The sequence below is a fragment of the Elephas maximus genome, chromosome 3, assembly GCF_024166365.1.
Source record: "Elephas maximus indicus isolate mEleMax1 chromosome 3, mEleMax1 primary haplotype, whole genome shotgun sequence".
Taxonomy (NCBI): Eukaryota; Metazoa; Chordata; class Mammalia; order Proboscidea; family Elephantidae; genus Elephas; species Elephas maximus.
In genome coordinates, this window is record NC_064821.1 from 54,094,266 (window position 1) to 54,109,871 (window position 15,606).

At 46.0% G+C, this 15,606-nt stretch overlaps 1 protein-coding gene across 2 annotated transcripts in view; it reads left to right on the top strand.

The window, feature by feature from the left end:
• Positions 1-525: 525 nt before the first annotated feature.
• Positions 526-15,606, top strand: part of KAZN (kazrin, periplakin interacting protein) — a 580,804-nt gene continuing 565,723 nt past the window's right edge. For both annotated transcript variants that reach the window (XM_049877978.1, XM_049877977.1), the window contains exon 1: positions 526-766. In XM_049877978.1, coding sequence (XP_049733935.1) covers positions 541-766 — 226 coding nt within the window. In that variant the 5' untranslated portion in view covers positions 526-540. The remainder of the gene's footprint in view (positions 767-15,606) is intronic.

Sequence of the window (15,606 nt, forward strand, 5' to 3'; positions counted from 1 at the left end):
GGACCGAGAGCCGGCCTTGGGCCCGGAACCCCCTAGCCCTTGCCAGGGGCGCCATCCCGGCGCACTCCTGGTGGCCGCCCAAAGCCCCCGCCTCCTGGGGGGGTGTGTTCCCGAACTGGGGGGCGCGGGAGGCTGAGAGTGGCAGCAGCCCTCGGGCTAGGCCCCCTCCCGAGCGGGAGGCGAATGGTAGGCTCCAAGAAAGAGTGCGGGGCTGTGCGCCGCGGCGCGCGCTGTCCTCCAGCGAGCAGCTCTCTTCGCCGGGGTCTCGGTGATCGCTGCTCCTCCTCCTGCTCCTTCTCCTCCTCTTTCTCCTCCTCCTCCTCCTCCCCCAGCTGCTTTTGCTACCGCCGCGGCTCCGGCTGGAGGCGCCGCTGTCATTCCTGCGCGAGAGGAACCGGCGCTGCCGGTGCCTGGGGGTCGGGGCGGGGGGACGGGGCCGCGGGAGACCCAACAGGTAGAGCCGGGGAGCCCGGCCGCGCGCCCCCCGCGCGTCATGCAGCTCTTTGTCACCTCTCTCGCCCCCAGGCCAAAATCCTGAGCATGATGGAAGACAATAAGCAGCTCGCGCTCCGCATCGATGGGGCGGTCCAGTCGGCCAGCCAGGAGGTGACCAACCTGCGAGCTGAACTCACGGCCACCAACCGGAGACTGGCGGAATTGAGCGGCGGCGGCGGCCCCGGGCCGGGTCCGGGCTCAGCGGCCAGCGCCTCGGCGGCGGCGGACTCGGCAGTGGTGAACATGGAGAACCACCAGCTCGGCGCGCAAGGTAGGGACCGCCCGGCGGAGGCAAGGCGGGAGAGAAGGACCCGGCCCGGAGGTGGCCGGGGACTCGCCCCCCGCCCCCACCCCCATGCCCGGGGCGAAATCGCTTTGCATTGTGGCTTGTAACCCTTGCGGCCCGGCCCGGCGGTGGCCACCGCTGTGCCTCTGCTGGGAGTTGCAGGCGGCTGTCATTAAAGCAAACCCGGGAGGAGTGTGCACCGGTTCACACGGCCACACCGACCCGGGCCGGCGTGAGCTAGGCGCAGCCGGCGGGTCCCTTCCGGCAGCAGAAAGTGCCCTTTAGATGGCACACAGCCCCCAGCTCAGTGGGCAAACTTTTCATGCCTGGGCCCTGGTCCCCACCCTCGGCAGGGGTAAATGGCACAGCTCTCCCCCAGTTTCCAAGGTTCCTTCTTGATCATCTTGGTTTGGGATGACTCTTCCCCCGAGAGCTCGGGCTCTGCTGCCGGATTTGGGGCAGAGGCTCGGGCTGGTTTGCACTTTTCTCCGCGGATGCCAAGTCCCTTGTCTCGATGGCATCTGGACTTTATTTTCTCCCCGTTTGCGATCGTGCAGGCGGTGGAATATATGGATGCAATCGTGGATGCTCTGCTCAGCAGGGAGTTTACATTTCCAGCAAATATAAACACTGAGCGTACTTTCCAGGGGGAAATCTTAGACCTCAAAGGCTAAGTAATGGGCTTCTGGTGGAATGAAAGCTTCCATGGTGGGTTGCTGGGAGCCCCTGCGTGAAGGTGCTCTGCAGTTTAGAGGGGAGAGGAAAAGACAAACAGCTGGTTTGTGTTGACATTGACAGTGGTGAAGCCACTGAACCCCCCTGCAAGGATTAAAGGTGAAGGTGGCCCTCCTATGTCCTGTTTGGTTTCTATGACTTGAAAAGTCAAAGGGTGAGCAGACTTTTCAGAATTTTTCCCCCAATTGCCCCTTAAGAAATGGCATCGCTGGTTGTTAATATCATTTGCATTGTAAACTGCTGAAATCCAGAGCACAGCAGCAATGAATATCCACTCCCTGGGGGTCATTTGTATAAATATGTCACTTGATGAAGTATGAGGTCTCAATTGCTCAGTGGTTCAAAATGATTTTCTGGTTTTGATGTTATTTCAAGAGCTTCTTCAAAGTGTTGAGAAAGAGGGACTCTGTTTTCATATTACTGCGGGCTCTCCATCAGTGTGTTTCCTCATTTATCTTCCCGGGGAAGGTGTGCTTGTCTGATCTGAGATGATAAACCTGAACATTCCCAGTTTTAGGTTGGATTGTGTGTCCCATTTGAACTTGGTACTTCAGGAGTCTGTTAAAAGTGTTGGGAATCGGCGAAGTCATTTGGTACTGAGGTAGCCATGACGTAATGGTGGAAAGGTGTATGTTTGATGCACAGTTATCCTGGTTAGCATCTGATTATCTTGTCATTTTTCCCTTGCTATTTTTTTTATGTCATTGGGTGTGAAAGGCTGTCCTGGGTACCTGGGCAAAAAAACCAAGGGGCAGGTAGACTGCAAGGTAATACATTACCTGTTACTGGCAAGGAGTCTTCTAACTTGAAGGAAATAGCTCAGAACTGGCATTTTGCTAAGAATCAAGCCATGGGAAAGGGGACTGAACAATGCTGGTGTATTTCCCACCAGCCTGCCCCTTCCCTTAACCAGGGAAAAGCCAAGTGGCTTTCATCAGAGTCCTGGGTCTGGCTGCAGACTGAGCATACTAAGGAGAACAGTATGGCAATGATATATACACTCAACTTGGAGATTAAGGTACTGGGTAATGGTTAAATGGTTGCAATGCAGCAACAGGGGGCTGTTGCCTTTTTCTTTTTTCCAACAAAACTGCACAATACTGTGGAAATGGGAATGGCTTTTGGCTCTCCTGAGGAGCTCTGGTGACACAGTGGTTGAGAGCTCAAGCTGCTAGCCAAAAGGTCAGCAGTTGGAATCCACCAGCCGCTCCCTGGAAACCCCATGGGGCAGCTCTGCTCTGTCCTGTAGGGTTGCTATGAGTCAGAATCAACTGGACAGCACTGAGTTTTTTTTTTTTTTTGGATATCCCTAAGCACCACACAGAACTAGCAGCTCCATTGCACTCTTAGGAACCTGCCTTGCATGTCAGTAGCCATCTGAGGGTGGTGGGAGGAAGAATGGTCTTGATTTTTTTCTTTGTGCCTTTGGGATTTTTACAATCAGAAAATAAACTGTTAAATGCTTTAACTCAACTTTGTTGTCTTATGCATCCCCCTTAATTGATGTAAATTTAAACTGATGTGATGGTTGAAAAGAAAACAAGTGCCCCATAGAAGTCCAGCCTGGCCTCACATATTTACAGCAATGGGGCCTCAGCCTAGTATTTTGCATTATTTAGCCTCTGTGGGGTTTATTGTCTTTTTTTTTTTTTTTTTTGTATTTTTCCTCTCATGGCCTATGGCAGCATTCTGCTCAAATCAAAACTATCTGCAAAAGTGGTCTGGTGGTTTCTTCCAATATTGCTTTCATTTTCCTAAAGGACTGGTGAAGGGTTCTTTCAAGTTCATTTGAAAGTGTGGTTGATTGGTTTCCTCGTGCTCCTTCATAATATATCTCGGGGTGGGGGGGGGCGGGGGCTTTCAAATGCTCAGCTGCTGTAAGACCCTGCCTGTCCTTCCAAGTTAGTCTGCTGTTTTAATTTTGACTGTGTTGGTGTGATTCCCACAGGCCCACCCCCTTAAAGCGTCTAGTGCTATTGAGTTATCACTTTCAAATCAAGGTTTTGAATGAAATGGGAATCTTTCAAAATGTAACCGTCTAAGTCATATTTTAACTAAAGGGCATTGCTCACATATTAAGTGCATGTCAATATTCCTTTAATGATATTAGCACAAATGGTTACAACGAAGTGTCACCTTTTGCTCCCCCTGCCAAGAGAGACTTAGATCCCGGTTACAAATTTTTCTGTATAAAAAAAATTTGTTTGTTTTAAATGAATTCAGCAAGCTTACCAATCCGCCACTGGATGTTTTATTCCAGCGATGATATCCGGCAGTAGGTAGGCTTATGCTACCTTTTGATGAAGAAAACTTGGGTTTTCTTAGAGGGTTAATGCAGTGTGTCATTTAAACAAAATATTAGCTTGGTTGGTACCCTCTGTGAGCTGGCATGGTTGCTATGTAACTGAGTCTAGAAAGTGAACTGCTGAAAATCTGGGCTTTCGGCGCTTTGCAAGATCTCTTTCGGAATCTGTGTTGAAAGAACACTTGGCAGCTAGCCCATCTTCTCTCTCCCTGCTGCAAGTGAGTTGGATAATCCGTAATGAGGATGCTGGCATACAGTGCCGAGGGCACCCATGCGGGTGGCACATTTCACAACTCCGGAGGCTTCCTCTGGGCTTGGCGGGGTCAAAACCGCCTCTGACAGGTGGGCAGAAGGAGGCTTGGAAAGAACAGAGCCAAGCATTTGTTCTACTCCGTGGTGGTGTTGGTAGCCAGAGAACCCATTTGTTTAAAGTAACATATCTAAGCTGTTTTCCTCGGTGTAACATCTCTGGGAAAACGTGTTTAAAAATGCTCGCCGTTGTTTGACGGGAAAATATAGCAGTTTGTTTCTCTGAAACTGTTTTATCTGATGAATGACTAATATTAGATTCAATTAGTTGCTTTGCTCTGCGTAAAATAAAACAATTAAGCTCCATTGTACCCAATTCAAATAGGTATTGAGTATATATAATGTAAAATACTTCTGCCCGGTAGGTTGTATGCGTACTTCCATTAGTTTGTTGTTGTTGTTGTTGGTTTTAAAGGAAATAATTGTATTTATATGTTTATGCAAGTGGCAGTGCTGATAGCATCTTTCATTGGATTTTAAAAACTTATCGCATTTGTTAGAATGGGGATGGGAGGAAAGGGTCATTTTCCTATATCTTTTTAACTTTTCATAAATAAATGCAAGATTTGATTTTTTATCTTTTCCTTCCCAGGCGTTAAAATAGGTTGTTACTTAAGGGCTGACTGCTCTTATCTCCCATTGCTGCAACACCGGCAGATCTTCAGTGAAGTATAAATTACCTTGGAGTGAATTGAATGTGTGAGCAATCTGTAGAGATGCTAGGCACTGTTGCTTTGCAAAATCAGTCCTGTCTTTTGGCATCCCCTTCCCAATTTATCTTGCCTCTGCTCCTGTTTCCCTAAGTAGACTTTTATCTTTTTTGAGAAAGAGGATTTTCAAATGGCCGAGAGGGGTGGACAAACGTGACTGAATCTCTGGGGCCTTCTGTTGGCTTGCCCTCCCCTAAGTTACCAGGCTCATCAAGTAGCATGCCTTGGTTTTCCAGCCTTCTCCACAGGCTGAAAAAGACATTTGTGTCTTCCTAATCTGGTAGGCTGTCAGAAGGTGGGGTTTCAAAGTTCTCCTTAAAATCACCACGCATAGTCTCAAAGAGATTATTTACAGATCAGTACAGCATGGTTGAAATTAGTTATTGATTGGCTATTATTTACTGTCCTTCAGTTGTCTTTGGAAAATGCCATTGGAGGACCCCATAAGTCAAGTTTCTGGTTCTGATTCATTTCATGCTGCCAGAGTTTCATGATTTACTGGGGTTTTTCAAAACTCTTTTGATGTTAACCAAAAGTCTAAGCTGGTCTGATTTTTATAATAGGAGGCTAGTCGCATATCCTTCCAGTGTACAGCGAGGTACGCTGTTCTCTTCCTTTACCCACCCTACCCCCCACCGACTCCCCAAGACTGTTGGCACTTTTTAGGAATCCTGTAGGTTATAATTTGTGACTTCCTGGCTGCCAGGGAGCTTGTAGCAGATGGGCTTGGCAGGTGGGATGTGCTCACTGGAACTCTGCCTGCTCCCCATGCAAGTCATATGGGACCCAGAAGGTCAGGCTTGGGTTTTGGCCACATTCATTGCTATATATATTTTTTTTTTTTTTTTTCATTCCTGGGTTCTGTATGTCTAAGAAAAGTGAAATCAACATGAATTCCTCAGTTCTTTTCAGACCTTTTCCAGGAACGGTTTTCATGAACATTAGTCTTTGGCTTCTTGCCCCTCCCCCACTCCCCACCATACATCACACAAGAATAGAACTCATTCTGCCTGCTGAGACCAGGAAATGGATTTTTAAGTGATCTTGTAAATGAAAATTAGTCTGAACTGTTTGGGCTGCATTTAGGGCAACTAAAACATGGGATGACGGAGAGTGCCATCATAACGTCTTAGTGCTTGGAAATGAAGGCAAAGCAGGCTCAGGCAAAATCACGTAGTTAGGAAAAGAAGCCAGTGAAAAGACCATCCGATGTGGCACCTGATGGCAGATTGTACCTGACGATCCATAGCATCCAAGAGTCCTGCTGTCCCATGTCACCATCTTCAGATCATCTGCCAGGCCATCTTGACTATGAGGAAGCTGTAAGAAGACCAGGGACAGGAGTGTCTTCTTCCTCTCCATGTGGTTGGACAAGACCAGGACATTCTTGCTTGTTTCATGTAACCTCAGACCTAAGTGGTGGAACCCAGTGGTGGAGCTCTGTGGGCATCCCTGCTTCCCCCTTGGAATGCTAAGCTCTTCGAAATACGAAAGAAACTGAATATAGCTTTAATGAGTTTGGCAAGTACAACTGTTGGAGCAGGTGGCTTGTGCGTGATGGGAAACCATTGGTTCTCAATTTGTTCTAGTGTCTTTGCTGACTTGGCTGTGCCACACCTCTGGCAGTCAGGCTTCTGAAAGGCCCCTGTCCACTTTGCTTTCTGTTGAATCCTTGGCCTCTACCCACTGGATGCCATTAGGACCCCCCAGTTGTGACAAGCAAAAAAATATCTTCAGAAGCTACCAGTCAGGCTTCTGAAAGGCCCCTGTCCACTTTGCTTTCTGTTGAATTGAGATCCTAGCATGAGAGCTTGGACCGAACTTGTAACAGGCATTCCACAGGCAAAGTGGCCGCTAAGGTCTCTGTTCTCCCCTTCTGCTGGGCAGTCAGTTTGAGAGGATGGAGAGAAGTCGGGGAGGAGACACCCACCCAGCCCCCAGCCCCCTTACCTGCTTCCATCCCAGTAGGTGCTGTGGTACCTTTGTGGGTATGCAAAAGCCTTCCATTCCCAACATTGTCTTAGCTCTGTGGATTGTGTGAAGTAATGGGAATCGTTAAGAGCAAAGTACCCTTTAAAGGAGGTGGCTCTAGAGCAAATATTTTATACTCACCTTTTGACACTTCATTGTGGTTCTCAGAGCTCACCTGGTTCCATGCAGTTTTCTTCTTTTGGATGATGGTGAATAGGTTAATGCAGGACTAAATGAGAACTCATTTCAATGCCTTCGTCAAACTTTTTGTATAAATAATGATGATGGTGATGATGAGAATAACTGACATTGACTAAGCATTTACAACATGTCAACTGTTGTGCCCAGTGCTTAACAGGCATGATTGAGACCTGAGCCTGATGAGGTGCCAACTGTTATCCACCTTTTTCAAAAGTGGAAACTGGGACTTAGGTTAAATTGTTTGCCTACAAAGACACCATAGTAATGACTACAGTGATGATGCTGATAATAGCAAGTATGGGCATGATATTTACTCTGAGCCAGGAATTCTAAGTGTTTTTCTGTATTAATGCATTTAATTAATACTTCAGTCTTCATAATGACTTATGAGGCAGGTATCCTTATTGTACCCATTTTGCTTATGAGAAAACTGAAGCACAGATGATAGTCTACTTGCCAAAGGTCATACAGCCATCAAGTTACCAAGTTAGGCTTCAAAACCAGGTGGTCTGGCTCCAGAGCCCCTGCTCTTACCCATTCCACTTTGAGATCAAGGGGCACTCAACTGGCTTGTGACCAAGCCAGGAATTCAAACCCAGGTCTCTCTATTTAAACCCATGCGGGCTTCCCTCTCTTGCCTCCTCAATCAGAAATACCCTTTGGTCTGTTCCATTAGGAAGCTTGAGGGAGCTGTAGGCTTGTGTTCATTTCTGATTCATGTTTCCCTTGACTGGTGGTAGTTTTAGGTCCTGACAGTAAACTCTTATGGTTAAGAGTTAGAGAAGCAGAAATGCCTCTCTCTTAGGTGTGGGATCAGCTGACAGGGAGGGGTTTGGATCTGTTTGCAAGGTTAACAACCAAGGGGTCACCTGTCACCACTGAAAGGAACCATTTCGAACCTAGACTTAAAGTTTTCCTATTTCTTGGACTGGTTAAGAGCTCAACTGCTAACCAAAAGGTTAGTAGTTTGAATCCACCAGCTGCTCCTTAGAAACCCCATGGGGCAGTTCTACTCAGTCCTATAGGGTTGCTATGAGTTGGAATCGACTTGACGGCAATGGGTTTGGTCAACAGGTTTTGGGTTAGGGGCCTGGAGGCTACTTTCTCTCTCCTAGGAAGGATGACAAGCAAGCAGAGCTGGAATCTTGTGGTCCCCTTATTCTCCATCCAATCCTTGTCCTTCCCTTTTCCTAGGTTCTCTCCCTGTGGTCTCAAGAGCCTACAGTGCCCAAGACCATGCTCAACAAAGGCTCTGTTGACTACTTACAGATTCCTTTACACCAGTTTTCAGCCTTGGTGCTGTTGACACTTGGGAGGCTGTAGCTGTGCATTGTAGGAGGTTTAGCAACATCCTTGGCCTCTACCCACTGGATGCCATTAGGACCCCCCAGTTGTGACAAGCAAAAAAATATCTTCAGAAGCTACCAAATGTCCCCTGGGGGGGCAAAATCACCCCTAGTTGAGAAATGTGGTTTATACTACAGCATTAGGGGAGACCTCAGTTGTGAGTCCTTCTACGGTGTCAGCTCCATGAGGACAGGGCATTTTGACTGTTTTATTTTCTGCTCTATCCCCAGCTCCTAGAACTGTGCCTGGCACATAGCAAGAATTCAGTAAATGCTTGCCAAATGAAAGGATGAATGAAAAATTGAGTACTAAATTGCAAAGCGAGCAGAATTTGATCTACTTATGTTATAAATGATATCATGAGGCTCATTGAGTTAATAATTTAAAAAAAAGTTGCTGTCAAGTCGACTTTGACTCATGGTGACCTCATGTGTATCAGAGTAGAATTGTGTTCCACAGGGTTACCAATGGCTGATTTTTTTTAGAAGTAGATCACCAGGCCTTTCTTTCAAGGTACCTCTGTACTGTAACCTCCAACCTTTTGATTAGCAGCTGAGTGCCTTAATCATTTGTACCACCCAGAGACTTCAATTTAATGATAAACCAAACCCACTGCTGTTGAGTCAATTCCAATGTATCGCAACGCTATAGAACAGAGTTGAACTGCTCCATAGGGTTCCTGATGCTGTACATCTTTATGGAAACAGACTGCTTAACCTCTCTGCCACGGAGCAGCTGGCAAGTTCAAGCCACTGACCTTTCAGTTAGCAGTCGAGTGCTTTAACCATTGTGCCACCAGGGCTCCTGATGTAATGATAAATCCAAACCAAACCTGTTGCCATCATGTCAATTCCAACTCATAGTTGACCCTATAGGACAGAGTAGAACTGCCTCATAGGGTTTCTAAGGAGCTACTGGTGGATTTGAACTGCCGACCTTTTGGTTAGCAGCCCCTAGCTCTTAACCACCTTGCCACCAGGGCTCCCATTTAATATTTAATGATAGATGACTTTAATTCAGTGTTTATTTACCATATGCTAAGCACCGTTCGAAACCTTTTATCTGTGTTACCTCAGTGAATCCTTTAAACTACCTTATGAGGTAAGTAGTATTTTTGTCATCTTACAGATCAGGAAACGGAGGCACAGAAAGGTTATGTGACTTGCCGGGGTCATGGAGCTAGCAAATGGCAGAGCCAGGATACAAACACAGGTAAAGGTGAGACCAGAGGCCGCCCACCATCTTAACCAGGATGCCATACAGCTTTGCATAGCATTTCCCATGGCTGACCCAGAAATCCTTTTGGCTCTGAACTTGGCATTGTGGCGGTTGTAATTAGGATCTGTGTGCCAGACACTAACCTCAGTTATCCTAAATCCTCAGAGCTCCACTGCAAGAAGCATGCTCTGTCCCTGCCAGAGACTCTGTAACCAGGGAGGACTCGTGCTGGCCAGAGGTAAGAGGGCAGCTGTGGACGTGTGGGAATCTCTCCTCCCTCTGCCTCATTGCTGGGCTTTGGCTAACGAGAGCTGTAGAGAGGACTTGACCTTCCCTCCTGTTATGGATGGAATTGTACCCCCGCTGCCCCCTCCACCTCGCCATACCTATGAACACTACTTGGTTTGGGAATAGGATTTTTGACTTGGAGCAGGGTGGGTCCTAATCCAGTTTGAGTGGTATCCTTACAAAAAGAAGAGAGATACAAGAAGTCAGAGGGAAGATGGCTGTGTGCTGAAAATCTCTGCTGCAGCTGCCAGCCGAGGAGCGCCTGGGGCTACCAGAAATTGAGAGAGACAAGAAAGATTCTGCCTCTGGAGACTTTGGAGAGCACATGGCCCTGCTGACACCTTGAATTTGCACTGCTAGCCTCCAGAACTGTGAGACAATACATTTCTGTTCTCATAAGCCACCCAGTTTGTGGCATTTCGTTACAGCAAATTTTGTTTCAGCAACCCCTGAGAAAAATACACCTCCTATCTGGAGCCCTGGTGGCGCAGTGGTTAAGAGCTCGGCTGCTAACCAATGGGCCGGCAGTTCAAATCCACCAGCCGCTCCTCGGAAACCCTATGAGGCAGTTCTACTGTGTCCCACAGGGTTGCTACGTGTTGGAATTGACTTGACGGCAACGGGTTTATCTGGGAAAGGGCATGCGCACCCTGAGGTAGGGGTTTGACTCATTGTTACATAAAGAGATGTTCCAGGATTGGAAATGAGGAGCTGGAGAGATTTTTGAAATCATCCAAGATTCTAGTAGTAACAATAGCTGGTGTTTGTTGAGCTTTTACTCCGTTCCAGGCCTTGTGCAATATGCTTAAGGAACACCTTCTCATCTTGCTTTTCTATCTCCATGAGTTAGGTATTGTTACCACATCTTTCTGCAGATAAAGGAATTGATGCTTTGGAAGGTTAAGTAAGTTTTCCAAGCTCTAGAAAGTGGTCACCTGGTAGGTAGAAGAGCAGGAGGTTGAAACACAGGTTTGCCTGACTCTAGAGCCTGCTCATGTCACTGGGACAAGGATACCGAGATGACAAAGCTGTTATTGTTGTTAGGTGCTCTGTAGAGGCAGTTCCAACTCATAGCGCCCCTGTTACAACAGAACAAAATGCTGCCTGGTCCTGTGCCATCCTCACAGTCTTTGCTGTTTGAGCCCATTGTTGCCGCTACTGGGTCAATCCATCTAACTGAGCGTCTTCTTCTTTTTCACTGACTCTCTACACAGCAAGGCAGCTCAAAGATAATGCCAGTGGGATCATTTGGCCTTTGTGCTTACACATCTGCCTGCCTATTCTTCCTCTTCTTTCTTCTCCCTCTTTTCTCTCTCTCTATCATGAGACATTGGGCACATAGGATCAGGGATCATATATTTAATAAGATATGGATGAAATATCTAGGAGCTCCCAGTCAGGTAGGTGCCACTGACGTGGAAACATAATTACATTTAAAATCAAGGTCTAGACAGGTGTCAAGGAGCCCTCATGGTATAGCAGTTAAGCACTTGGCTCCCAACCAAAATGTTGGTGGTTTGAACCCACCTAGCAGCTCCGTGGCAGAAAGACCTGATGATCAGCTTCGGTAAAGATTACAACCTAGAAAATTTTATGGGGCAGTTCTACTCTGTCACATGGGGTTGCTATGAGTCAAAAATTGACTCATACAACAACAAGACAGGTATAATGGGAAAGTAGACAATGAAGTGACAGCCATAGAAGCCCTCGCAGATGTACATGACAGTGGCCATGTGCAATAAAAGCTTTCTGGAAAATGTATTGATTTAGACACTAAAGGTTAAAACTGGCCACAATAGATTATGAAAAAGAACAACTTTTTGGATGGGTTAGTATTGGGCACTATAGAGAAAGGCTGCTAGCCAGAACTGTCTTCCCAGAGAAGGATCATTTCTTAAAGGAGAAGAAAGATGAGGATGATCCAAAGTTTAGATCTTGAATAATAGCTTTTTTTTCCTCTTCCAAAGAGAACAAGACAAGATGTGAATTTCAGTGTGATCAGAGCCTTGCATCTTTTAAAATAAGCTCACTCCTCGTATTAACTTCCTGGCCAAGACTGGGGCTTCTTGACAGCTGCAACAGATGAATTAATTCATTTTCCTTGATTAACTTGAACTTTTTTTTTAACCACCCAACATGGTGTATTTGTTTTAATTCAAAACATGCAACTTGGAACACGGTGGGATTTATGCCACCTTTTCCCCATTCTCGTCATTTGAAACTTAACTCTAACCCTCAACCTAACGAGGTGACTAAACTAGCCTCTAAAGCGTAAGCTTGGTTGAGCATCCCCAATTCACAAAGCCAACGGTAAAAACAAAAACCAAACCTATTGCTGTGGAGTTGATGCCGACTCATGGAGACCCTATGTGTTATAGAGAAACTAATGGTAGGGTGCAACTTTTCCAGGCTTCCACTACATTTATCCGCTCTTCTTCTTTCCTTTGCATTCAGGAGGGCAACAGGGAAGCCCTATAGTCTCACACCACCCAGCTCTTTGTGGTTTACAAAGGCTTTTATAGCCATCATCCCATGGACTCAACAGCTGGCCCATGTGATTGAATTGAGGTAGGCACAGCAGTCTGTTTCTCAAACAAGAAAACTGAGGCACAGAGATTTAAGCTGATTTGTCCAAGACTGCTGAGAGAGACACTGGACCAAGTTTTCCTGCGTTTCTCCCACTGTAAGATGAAGCTGGGCTGCATGATGGGGGAAAGGAGTAGCTTATTGTTAGATGAGGCCTGATTTTGCTTTAGCCGTTCCATCTTAGACATGGGCCACCTTGCTTTGTAAGGTCTGGATGGTGCCATCATCGTCCTGAAACTGTGTCCTCATATTCCAAAAATGCATGTCAAATGAGAGGCTCATGGTGAAAAAGGAATCCATTTTTACAAAATGAATTCCATCATTCCAGTGGGATTTTACAACCGTTTGACTGTTCTTCCAATGACCCATCTTCTTAATGGCTAAGCTTAGAGTTTCTCCTTTTCTAGCCTCCCTATCAAGCCGTTGTTGTTGTCAGTTGCCATTGGAGTCAGCCCTATCTTATGGCAACCATGTGTACAACAGAATGAGACATTGCCCAGTCCTGTGCCATCTTCGCGATCATTGGGAGGTTTGAGACCATTGTTGTGGCTACTTGTCAGTCCATTTCATTGAGGATTACCCTTGTTTTCAGTGACTCTCTACTAAACGTGATGTCCTTTTCTAGCGATTGGTCTTTCCTGACAACATGTCCAATGTAAGCAAGCCAAAGTCTTGCCATCTTTGCTTCTAAGGAGCATTCTGCTTGTATTTCTTCCAAGACTGATTTGTTTGTTCTTCTGATAGTCCACAGTATATCCAATATTCTTTGCCAACAGTACAGTTCAAATGCATCAATTCTTCTGTCTTCCTTTTTCATTGTCCAGCTTTTGCAGTTAGTGATCTGCAAACAAGAGCAGTTTACACTGGGAGAAATTCCTGTTTATTTCAGTAAAGAGAGCTGGTAATGACTCTTTTAGTGAAAAGAATTTTTGGCACCCCTTATCGCCATAATTTAAGATTTTTAAATAAGGGAAGAACACATGTGTAGAGACCTGTGGTCTTACCAGGTGGATGTATATATTCTGTGGTGTTGGGGAGGGGGCTTAGCTATCACAATAAATCCACCTAATTCCCCTCTTCTCACTATCCCTTCAGGGAGATTCCAGTAGACTTTAGAGTCTCTTTTATCAGAGTGTTTGAGCTTAGTTCTCCACTAGCTATTGGATGTTTAGGCTAATATTCTCACTTTTGCTGTGGCCATGACTGTCTGCACAGCAGGTGGAGCTCCTGCCACCCCAGGTTCATGCCTAGACTACGGACTCAGGTCAGTGGACTTCCATCCAGCGACCAAAGGCTGAGAGTGGGTCAGGAACCTTAGGGAAGATCAGAACGGGGCCTTTTAGTGTGCATCTTAGACAAATGTTATTGTTGTTAGTTTGCTATTGAGTTGGCTTCAACTCATGGTGACCCCATGTACAGCAGAACAAAACGTTGCCTGGTCCTGTGCCATCCTGACGATTGCTGGTATGCTTGAGTCCATTGTTGTGGCCACTGTATTTTGAGTGCCTCCCAACCTAGGGGGCTCTTCTACCAGCACTATATCAGACAATATTCTGTTGTGATCCATAGAGTTTTTCTTGGCCGATTTTCAGAAGCAGATCACCAGGCCTTTCTTCCTAGTCTGTCTTAGCCTGAAATCTCTGCTGAAACCTGTCACCATTGATGACCCTGCTGGTATTTGAAATACCAGTGGCATAGCTTCCAGCATCATAGCAACATACAAGCCACTACAGTTCGACAAACTGACAGATTGGTGGTAGCTTAGAGGAATAGAAGGAGAATATCAAGCCAGTGGCTGCTACAGTGTGACAGAAGACCACTGGATTAGCTCTCACACCTCACACTGATTTCTGTTTTATTTCTTGCTTCATCTTCCAGTGCAACGAAGAGCGTTCACTTCTGGGCTTCCCATACCTCTGACAGTAAAATAGAAATAATATACATTTGAACTGCATTTTGAAGATCTATTTGTAATACGTTCTAGAAAAGCAGAAAGTACGTTTAAGGATCAACATGTTTCGGTGCTTTCGAGAATTAGCTTTGTATTAGCATGAAACAGCTAAGATTCCCCCCCTCCACCAGTAGGTACTACAGTTGCGTGCGTTGATGGAAGTGCTTCTTGATTCTCTTTGGAGTTCACTTAATACATTTTCTTTGGAATTTGATGGAGCAATTCAGAGGTAGGCAAAACTTTTTTTTTATATATATATAAAGGAGCAGATAGTAAACATTTTAGGCTAAGTGGGCCATAGAACGTATGTTGCAGCTCCTCAGTTTTGCCATTGCAATGCAAAAGCAGTCATAGACAATAACGAATGGGCAGAGTTGTATTTCAGTAAAACTTTATTTACAAAAACTGGTGGCCTCCTTGGGCTGTAGTTTGCCAACCCCTGTGCTGCTGTTGTTGCTAGCTGCCATTGAGCTGGGGTCATGGTAACTCCATGCACAATGGGATTGGACCACAGGTTTGTTTTTTAAGAACAAGATTGCCAGGCCTTTATTCCTAGCCTGTCTTCATCTCTTCACCTGGAAGCTCTGCTGAAACCTGTTCGGTATCATATCAACACTCAAGCTTCCAATGACAGATGGGCGGTGTCCGTGCATGAGGTGCATTGGCCAGGAATCGAACCCAGGTTTCCCGAATGGAAGGCAAGAATTCTACCACTGAACCATGGCTGCCCCCTGGCTCCATAGCTAGTGTGTGAATAAAATGCTCGTAGCTCTCTTTCATTCACCTGCTGATACATGTACTTTCAGCGCTTCCATGATGCCCAGGATATGGGAGGAGCTTAATAAATGGTGACTGAATGAGTAAGCTAGTGAATTAGATGTGAGAAATAAAATCACTAGATGACAGCGTTAAAGGAGCAAAAATGAGAGGCTAATTACTAGGGGTGTAAAAAAAAAGGGGTGTAGTAATGATTAATAGATGAAAGAAGGACATTTGTTGGCAGCTCATTGGTTTCGGGGTGAAGTCACTTGTGTTCTTTGCTGGTCTCAAAACAACTGTTGACAAAGAGTCATCAGTTGTGGTGAGATACAGGGTGAGACACTTAGCATCTGAGCCATCGTTTCCTCTTTTATAAAATGAGGAGGTCTCTTCGTCGTCAAGATCATGTTGCGGATAGATGAGTTGAGGGAGTGAAACAGACCTG